At 40.8% G+C, this 10,157-nt stretch overlaps 1 protein-coding gene across 1 annotated transcript in view; it reads right to left on the bottom strand.

Moving 5' to 3' along the window:
• Window positions 1–439: 439 nt before the first annotated feature.
• Window positions 440–10,157, bottom strand: part of lrrc75bb (leucine rich repeat containing 75Bb) — a 31,324-nt gene continuing 21,606 nt past the window's right edge. Inside the window, exons 4-5 of the mRNA XM_028602238.1 lie at window positions 954–1,430; window positions 440–518 (exon numbers count right to left, since the gene is read on the bottom strand). Of these exons, the coding sequence (XP_028458039.1) occupies window positions 440–518; window positions 954–1,430 (556 nt within the window). The remainder of the gene's footprint in view (window positions 519–953; window positions 1,431–10,157) is intronic.

Genomic DNA, 10,157 nt, shown 5'->3' with positions numbered 1-10,157 from the left:
GACTAAAGGGGCCGAACAAGACCTGATAGAGGCAGTATTCAGTTCATCTGCAACTCATGTCCAAACACTGTGTGTTTTCTGCATGTCTGCATGTGTGTATCAGGCTAACCCCGCTGCAGCATCAACATTTACTGAAGAGCCAGGTTACTGTAAGTAAAGTAAAAAAAGTAAGTAAGAGAAAATAAAATGGGTGCTTCATTACCTACTCTAACAATTATTTCTAAATATATCCTGAATTATTGTAATACTGTGTCCCAACAGAAAAAAAAACTGGGAGCATATTTTGTGTGAACAAAATCTCACTGTGCAGTTGAGTTTCTGAATTTCTTGTTACATATTCAGACTTTTCACAGAAATGGGGCAGCAGGCTTGAAGTTGTCTAAGAGACCAGTTGGGTAATGTGCTTGGGGAAAATGAATTAGTAACACTCCCCCCTTCTTCAACTGCTACTGTTGAGGTACCCTTGTGCAAGGCACTTAACCCCCAGCTGCTTCAGCGGAGTGGCAAATAATGGGAAGCTTCAAGATGGGAGAGAACAAAATGTTAGAAACATAAAGCACTTGAAAACAGCAAACATCTTCAGTTAAATCCATAAATAAACTCTTAGCATCTGTACAACCGCAGAGCTGCCTGCATCACATTGCTGAGTTTCAGTAGACGGAGCATCCAGAGGGGCACACAACATGGTTACTTATTTTAAGAAACACATGGGTCACTGTAAGCATCTGCCACAATGACAGCTGCTAACAGAGGAGGCTAGACTTAGGGCGAGGTGATACTGAAGGATGTAAGGGCAGCCAGTCTAAAAGAAAGCAGCTCAGGGCGATCACCTCCCACAGAAGTGCAGTGGCACATTTTTTGACAGGTTTTCTTCTCCAAAGCCCCAGGTTTGAAGCTCCAGTCTGTCCTCCTCCTCCTCTTTATCATCTTCCTCTCCATCTCCCTCCTCGTACAGACTGGGCTCCTCCACAGACGTCTCCATGTTTGGGTTGTAGCCACTAAATTCCTGCGCTTCCCGGTACTCATAAATGGTGGGGAGGCTACTGCGCAAACCGAAGCGGCGCCGCAGGGCCACAAGCAGCGGCTGCGGCACGGTGAAGACATCCACATTGTTACCCAGGTCGACCCATGCCAGGCTGGGGAACTTTTTAGGATCCTTCACTGCATCTGTCAGGTCTTTCAGGATGGCCATTGTCAGACGGTTGCCGTTGACAGCTAGTATGGTCAGTTTGGGCAGGCAGCTGAGGGAGGGCAGCAGCAGCCGTAAGCTCTCATCCTGCAGCTCGGTGAAGCTCAGGTCCACAGCCGACACTGCATCACTGCTGCTCTGGAGGTAGAAGGCCACGCGGTGGATGTCTCGGCCAGACAGCGGGATGCCTGACAGGTTGACGACGTCACCAGACAATTTCTTCTTCAGGGTGGTCTTCAGGCTGTTAGAAAGAGGAGGAAAAAAAGTTATATCTCTTTGTTTAGGTTGGATCTCTAAGACACAAAATGGTCAATTGTTGCAGACAGTACAGGTATGCTAATTCTTTTGCATGGTCAGTTAGTTTTTAAAAAGTGTGTAAAGACAAACGTTCTATAATTAATGATACTGGGGTTATTGATTTAAAGGGCTCTGTAATGGGGTGCCACACTGTCAGTAGTACAGGGGAACTGCAAAGTACGCAAAAAAGAAAACAGAATTCACCAGTAGAGTGTGAAGAGTATAGCAATCAATAATATAAAGAAGAGAATTTGCATTTAAATGTGTCTCGGTCTGAGTCCCTCAAGCAGCAAATTCTGTCTCCTGGGCTGAATGTCATCCACTGAATAGCACCAGCTGTTTTCAGTTTCATGTGTTATTTCTGTCCCGTAAAGCCATCTCTAAGCGAGCTCTCTAAGTCTTTAAGTACGAAACAACCATCAAAGACATTAAATAAATGGATTCATGATTGGAAAACAGAGTCAACCCTTCCGTCAGGGCCAGTTAGTAACAGATATGTCACCTTGTTTTGAGCTGGGGTTGTAGTTTCAACCCTGGGATGAGTGTCATTTTGTGCACAGGGATTCAGGAGAGAGATGCATCTTTTGCTTTGGATTTTGAAAATTCAGGTCACATGTGTCTAAGCATGTGTCTGAAGTCTTGTGGGTGACACATGAATAAGCCACTTGAGCTGATGAGCACATTTGAAAACAACAAGAGAACTCACTGGTGTGATGCCCTTCTCTAATGTTGCAGCCAGTCCATATCAACTCCTATAACATTGTCGGACTCACAATGGACAGTTTAAAAAAAAAGGGTCAAAATCGACACAGCAGAAACAGAGATATTGTCTTTTTTTCCCACACACTTTTTAAAACCTTTTGTCTACCCACAATGCAACTTGACCACTGATAGTTCTGTTGGATATGTAGGTGTATTATGCTAGTAGCTCCATACATCCAGATTCTTTTCATATTCTCAAGCGTCAGTCCTGACATCACTTGAAACCAAAAGTTTATGTAGATTTTGACATGTAAAATTGGTGGTGTTTTCCTTTGAATATGAATGAGGTACTGGCCTCAAAAAGATTAGTATAATATCCCTGTACATTTTTGTACGGATTAAATAGGATATAACATGTTAAGCAGAGGTGATTTAGAGGCAGCTGGTTGCTGACCTTTGTTACATTTGGACAGAGCCAGGCTAGCTTGGAATTTTTGTATACCCAAGAGTTGTATCTACTTTCTCATCTAACTCTCAGCAATTGAATTTTTGTCAGAATGTGATAAATGTCTTCTGAGATTTTGTGCAGAACAGACAGGAGGATAAAACGATAGATGCAGATGGACGAAGACACTATAAAGGGACAAAAATGGTCGAGAAACAAGAGTGATAAAGGCAAGTGATCATTTATTTCAGTCCAAATGACTTCAGACAACAGGTGTGAGGTGAATCCATCTTAAGGAAAAATGCTACTATAACTATCACACTTGTCAGGTTGAATCAACTTATTCTTCACTGCCTCTGATAGCACAGTGCAATCTGAAACAAAATGTTCTCCCTATACCAGAGTGTAGTTAAATATGCATAGGAGAGCTATAAGGAAGCTGCATACATGGAGAGTAAAAAACAGAGTTGGAGTGCATTAGGCTCCTTTTGTTTTTACTGGCATAGACTCCGAGGGAAAACATCTGCCAAACAAATGACAATGAGATAGAAGCGTGGGAGACTTTGTTTAAAAAATCAGCCAAACAGGAGAAACACGTTCTGTTTAACTGGCCTGAGGTTTATCCTCTCTTTGTCTTAGTTCTATTTGCCTTCGCTCATGAGGCACAGCGAGGATTATCCTTGCATCTCTCTCCACTCTCTGGTCTGTCTGGGAGCCTTAAAAAGCGCCATGCTGTGCTCTTGACATCTATTCCCCCTTCTGCTCGGTTAAAGGAAAGAAAAAGATCTGTAGCACACCGGGGCTGTGATTCGCAAGATTATTGATTCCAGGAGTAGGCTATAATTCATCTCCCCCTCCTTCATATTCTCACTATTGCTCACTGCCTCTCACTTTTTGCTCTTTCTATTTCTTGGCCTATTTTCTTTTTTTCCCCTTTCTCTTATAATTTCTCTTTCTTGTTCCAAATTTTATCTGCTGAAGGACTTATACCCACTCTTACATTGTTCTCTTTTACTGTACTTGTATTATAGTATTTGTAAGATTCTTAAAATGTGTCCTTAAAATATCAGAAAATAGTGAAATGTCATCACCATTTCCATCAGCCAAGGTTGATGTCTTCAAAATGCATGTTTTGTCTGACCAACAGTCAAAAACCCAAATATATTGAATTTACAATGATGATAAGCAGCAAATCCTGATACATAGAAGCTGAAATCACCAAGTGTTTGACGTTTATTGATCGACAAATTCCATTATTAATTGATTTTTTAATTGATGTTGATTCATTTTAAGTCAATGTGTTTTATGTGTGTTTTATTCATTGACTAATTGTTTTAGCACTGAAACATTATTGACTTTGACTGTAACATCGAAAAATGCCAGGAAGGACTGACTGCATATGGAGCTTCTTGGCACACGCCTCCACTCTCACGCCTGCACTTTACTGTAATGAAACTGATTGTGGGCATTGACTTTTGTTCTCTTGGATTTATTTGTAGAAGGGTTTTCCTACCTGTGCTGGAGAACCCCTCTCACCTGTGTGCCTATGTTTGTGTAGGAAGAGCTGAAGTCAGGCAGGGTAGGCACTGTTGCTGAGTGGGTGGTGCAGAGAAGAGAAGGTGTGTGTGTGTGTGTGTGTGTGTGTGTGTGTGTGTGTGTGTGTGTGTATGTGTTAATGAGACCGAGTAAAGACGACTTCATACTTCATCTAAATCCTCTGCCTCCCGGCCCCGTGGGCACAGTTCCACCCACAGGCTGCTCGTCTGGCCACAGGCCCAGGGGCACAGCTAGCATTTCTAAAGCCACAGTGTAGACTGTAGTCCATCACCATGAAATTATAACAACATAAACAACACAATGTCTCATCTTGCTCCACCTGATGTGGCTGCCATGCTCGTAGGCAGTGGTACATATGCTCTTGGACCAGCTCAGACACAAACAACTTCAAAGGATAGTTTACCCACATAAACATGATGTGAAACAAGAGTGTCCCCTGCATCGGGACTCATTTAAAAGCAAACAACTGAGGGAAGTCCATTTATTGACATCCTCAGGAGCAACTGATACAACAGTGCGGGAATCTAATAGGAGCAGACACTTGTATGGCAAAAAATATTGTCTGGTTCAGGCAGACTGTCTAATTACTTTTTATAGCCTGTCTTTCCTCTGGGATGTTGTTAACTTTAACGCACTAAACAAGGGTCCTTGCTGTTCTATAGTTATAGTTATGTAAACCCCAGAGGTAGGAAATAAAACATCTGTGGTTTGTGATGTTGAAATGGAGTGAGCTTACAGCAAAGGTCAGAACAAAACTTGAGAATATGTCTTTTAATGAATTGTTTTAATGAAACAGTGTCATTCAATCTGTATTTTAAGTGAATTGATCCATTCTGAGAAACAAACCTACAGTGGCTTGATCTATCATTCATCATCAGAAATTTACTTACTACAGTCTCAGCTGCCCAGTGACTATATTGCAACAACTGCACACAAAACACTTCTGCTTAGCGGTCTCTTTCCACAGCAAGAGTGAAAATCTGTTTTGGATAATGTGTGTGAACTCAACTGTGTCTGCACAGTAATTCCCCCCAAACATCATCTTCTGTTAAAGATTTAAAAAAAAGATGTTTGAGACAGGCTTACTTAGTGATTATGATTACGAATGATCTCCTCCTTACTGCTTTTGCTGGCGGTCTGCACTGACTTTCCTTGACTTAAGCTTGGCATTTACAGTAGATCATAATATCTTAATTTGTCATCTAAAAGAACATGGTAGAACTTTAGAGTGGTTAATTTCCAACCTCTCAAACAGCCCCTTTATAGTTACTTCTGGTAAATTCAACTCATCTGCCCCTCTGAATTGTGTAGTAGCCCAAGGCTCTGTCCTAGGTCTGTTCTGTGTTGTAGCCCTTCCAGAAGTTTAGTAATCTGGCTTGGACCTTCATTGTGACAATAAATTGCAGAACAATAAATCCACTGGTTGTGGAAATTATTGTGATTTGGCCTACTGATTTCTAATAGCACACAAAAATGCATTGGAGATGACACTAACTAACACAAGTAACTTTTTGGATGAAAGCATATGGACTTTTCTGGGAAAGAAATCTAAATAGTTTTATGTTTGTGTTAGTTACAGTGTTTATTTTTGTTTCCCCTGATTGCCAAGACTTGGGATAACAATTTCCAAATGCCAAAAGTCTAATTCATTATTGTTCTCTGTGTGATTTCAATAGATTTCTTTGAGATTAAATTTCCATTTAGTCTTTTCTTTTGTCTTTATAGTTATATAACTATGTAATATGTGACATTCCTACAGCATACACATCCTGATAGCCCAGGTTGTCCTGAAAAGAATGATGTCTATAACTTGTGTATGACAAGGATTACAGGTGACCTAAAGATTGGAAAAATGGCTTAGACCTACTATTATTATTATTATTATTACTGTATTTTTCCATCTTTATCCTGTTGTGCTATAGATGCCCAGTCAACACGAAAACTTCTCCATTCAAAGTCACAACAGGTCCATTGATTTCTGTATTCACTTATTTTCTAACCCACATCCGGTGCCACTCAGTGTCAGGTTAGTTGTCTCTCCTGATGTTACAAAATTTAAGTGCTCATCATCATCGTTAGTCTGCAGCTTCCCTATTTCTCCATTCTGCTAATCAATTTCCGCTTGAATGCAACCAAACACTCCTTCTACTTGAAAGAGTCAAAGGGATGGAGAGGTGAACCTTTTAAACTAGAAAATTACACTATCTTGAGACCACTTTTATCTTTGTCTATTTGAAGTCTTCATTCCTGTAAAGCAGGTCTCAAAATTCATTACTCTGCATAAGATTTTAACACACAAAATTCTTTCAATCATTCGCTTATCTCCCTCATTCACAGGTTTATGTTTTCGTCATATTTGTCTATTTCACTTGGTACATTGGACCTCAAAACTCATTCCACCCTATAACATTAGAACAGACAACATTCTGTCTTTGAATCTTTCTCTTGTCACCCTGAGCTATCTGAGCTGACTTGGTACGATGTATGTAGATCACTTGAGACCAGGTTAAAAAACATCACCGTGGCCTGCATCAGCAGGTTCAAACTCCTCTGAGACGTTTCAGCTGAGTTATGAGTCACTTCCTGTTTGGAGAGTTGATAAAATGTTTTTACTCTTTTTCCTAAAAGTCAACAGAAACATGTTGGGACTTATTTCTTCCTCTGAGGTGTTTTACGAGTTGAAGCACAGGCTTTTATCCATAAGAGACTCCTTTATGAAAGAGAAATGGCAAAGGTGGGCTTTGAACTCACAACCTTCAGAGCAGTTTCTTTTTCAGTTGAGCTCTCAGGACTCTGAAAAGTCATCTCAATATTTCAACCAAGGTTCAACTTCAACTTCATTATTTCATGATAGATAAATGCATTAAAGGGTTTGATTGGTTATCACTTGGAATCGTGGAAAGTGTTAAGGTTTTCTTTAAGGTTTATCTGTACATTTAAGATGTTTTAATTGATTATCTACTCATGTAAGTGTTTATAAGGGGCAACAAAAGGAAAAGACAAGGTTGATGAAGGTGAAGTTTCTTCTTTCTCTTTGGATCTTGTGTTTGTCGCACCCCGGAGATGGTCCAGTGGGGAACAAAGGCAACTGACAACCAGGAGACGCAGGTTCAAACCCCGCCTTAGGTATGCCACACAGGAGTGTTTGTGAAGAATGGATGTGGTTTCCTTTGTGTAATTTAAACTTGTGAATTTCCAACAATGATTTCAACTTGCGAATTTCCAATGATTTCAACTTGCGAATTTACAAAAACAATTTGAACTTGCAAATTTACAATTTCAACATGCAAATTTATAACAAAGATTTCAACTTCCAAATTTCCAACGATTTCAACTTGCGGAATTTCCGAATTTACAACAATGATATTTACTTGCCAATCTCCAACACTGAATTCAACTTGCAATTTCCGAATTTCCATGGGGAAAAATGTAATTGTTAACACATTACTTTTTTTTGTCTGCAAGCTGTTCAGCTGAAATGATTAAAGTATTACAGTTTTTTAAGTGTAAACCCCCTTAACATATACAAAAGAACATCGCAGGTAACTACACTTTGTGTCATGTGACCTTCAAAACAGTAAGAGAGATGATTAATATTGAGACTGTTCTTCCCAGGGAAACGCTCCCAGAGGTTGTTTAAGCAGCAATTACAAGCTATATTAACGTTTATAGTGGTGGCTCCCTCTAGTGGCAGAGTAGTTATGACAGGGGCAAAGCAGGAAGCAAGGTGACGAACTGGCTGTACTAGTGTTCAGTAATGTTTGTGCGTTTTTTAGCAGTGAAAAATACAGTATACTGTTTAAGTTACTTAATTCTGATTCTAATAATTCTATTTAGGTGAGGCCCTACCACAATGATTTAAACCCGAGAGTATGGGACAGCATGCGGAGCATCATGCAACAAATCAGGTACATAATGAGGGTGGTGAGTGTTGTAACTTTAAAAGGTCCATGTCAGTAAAAGTGTAATAAAGAGAAAGATAGAACTTGTTTCGGTGGAACATATGTACGTTTAAAAGTGGATTTAGTCATGCAACAGAAAACTCAGATTGGACAGATAGTCTAGCCAGCTGTTTGGCTGTACCTTGCAGAGATCTGAGAAAAGGTTAACCATAGTCAACACAAAGGAAGCCCAAGGCAACAGATATCCGGTCTAAATGAGTGAATTCCAGCAGATTTTCCGGCAAGTGGAACGTCAAGGATAGGAAAAAGGGGTAAAAAAAGCATGATTCAGAATGCTGAATCAGCATTTACACAAAAAAGGCTGAGAGGGTCGAGCTAGTGATGGAGTACTCAAATCCTGGACTCGGGCTCGAGTCCAACTCCAGTCTCTATTGATTCGCGGGCTCCCTACTACATGTTCACATTTGAAAAATGCAGAGAGATGCACCCCGGATTGTGAAGTTTGCCTACAGGGATTTTACATCCAATGCTGGAAAGAGCACCGCTAAATGTTGTTTAGAAAAAAGTCAGTAAATAAACTCCATTTGCAATTATGACAGTGGTGTCATTTTTGTTTAATGTAGACCCTCTTTACTTAGCTCTTTAAAGGTGCCAGAGTGGAGAAATGTAGGCAGTCTTGGAATTCAACACAGACTCAACCTTGATGACTCAACTTGGACTCAAACACTGGGGACTTGAGACTCGACTTGGACTCAAACTCAGGTAATGGTGACTTGACTCGACTCGGACTCTTCTTTGGTGACTCTGACTTGGACTAGGACTCGAATACTGGGGACTCGAGACTCGACTCGGACTCGACAGTTGGTGACTCAACAACAACATTGGGTCGAGCCAACATGTACTATTCTTCTAGGTTAAGATGCTGTGACATTTTTACAGGGAGAATCACACAAACCTTTAATATTCTGCCACCAGGGTAAGAGTTCAAATGAAATTGCACAAGAAACTTGTAATCTGTTCACCCACTGTAGAATACATGTTCCCCTTCATTTATTCTCATGAATCAGTAATACATTAAGGGCGTTTTCACACATACCTCGTTTGGTCCGGACTTTTGGACTTTTTAGTTTGATCCGAACCAAAATTACAGGTGTGAAACCTCCCCCGGACCGCGGTCCGGATCAAAAGACCAAATTTTGGTCCGATAAAAAGAGGTGGTCTCGGTCCGGACCAAACTGAACCATGGTCCGGTTCGTTTATAGTGTGAAAGCATTTTTTGGATGGTTCGGACTTTTGGACCAAATACAAGAAGTTCTGGCAGGCTCTCCTTGTGTTACAAGACCGGGGAAGCTCCTTTAAGGTGCTTAGTGAGAGAGAGTGACGGTGAATGCGTTCAGAGAAGACAGCTGTCGGCTATCAGAGCAGAGAATACATCAGCAGTTTATTTGTTAAGTGGTAAATGTACAGCGTAGGTTTCAGTTTGTCTCTGAATAAATGCTCCAGAAAGAAAGTTCCCGTGTCTTGCTTCTCAACATCACAACAAAACAAAAAGGGCCGCGGCAGTAGGGGGAGAGCAGCAGTCAGTTGGGGGAGAGCAGCAGGTTTCACACCTATAATTTTGGTTCGGATCAAACTAAAAAGTCCGAAAGTCCGGACCAAACGAGGTATGTGTGAAAACGCCCTTAATGTATTACTGATTCATGAGAATAAATGAAGGGGAACATGTATTCTACGGTGGGTGAACAGCATTAGCATGACTTTCTTTCTGGAGCATTTATTCAGAGACAAACTGAAACCTACGCTGTACATTTACCACTTAAAATCCATCCAAAAAATGCTTTCACACTATAAACGAACCGGACCAGTTTGGTCCGGACCGAGACCACCTCTTTTTATCGGACCAAAATTTGGTCTTTTGATCCGGACCGCGGTCCGGGGGAGGTTTCACACCTGTAATTTTGGTTCGGATCAAACTAAAAAGTCCGAAAGTCCGGACCAAACGAGGTATGTGTGAAAACGCCCTAAGAGGCTATGTTTTTTCCCTCATGCTTATTTACTGTGGGAT

Source organism: Perca flavescens, chromosome 16, assembly GCF_004354835.1.
Source record: "Perca flavescens isolate YP-PL-M2 chromosome 16, PFLA_1.0, whole genome shotgun sequence".
Classification (NCBI taxonomy): Eukaryota; Metazoa; Chordata; class Actinopteri; order Perciformes; family Percidae; genus Perca; species Perca flavescens.
The sequence above is the reverse complement of the archived record's forward strand: the minus strand, read 5'-3'. Positions and strand labels throughout refer to the sequence as shown.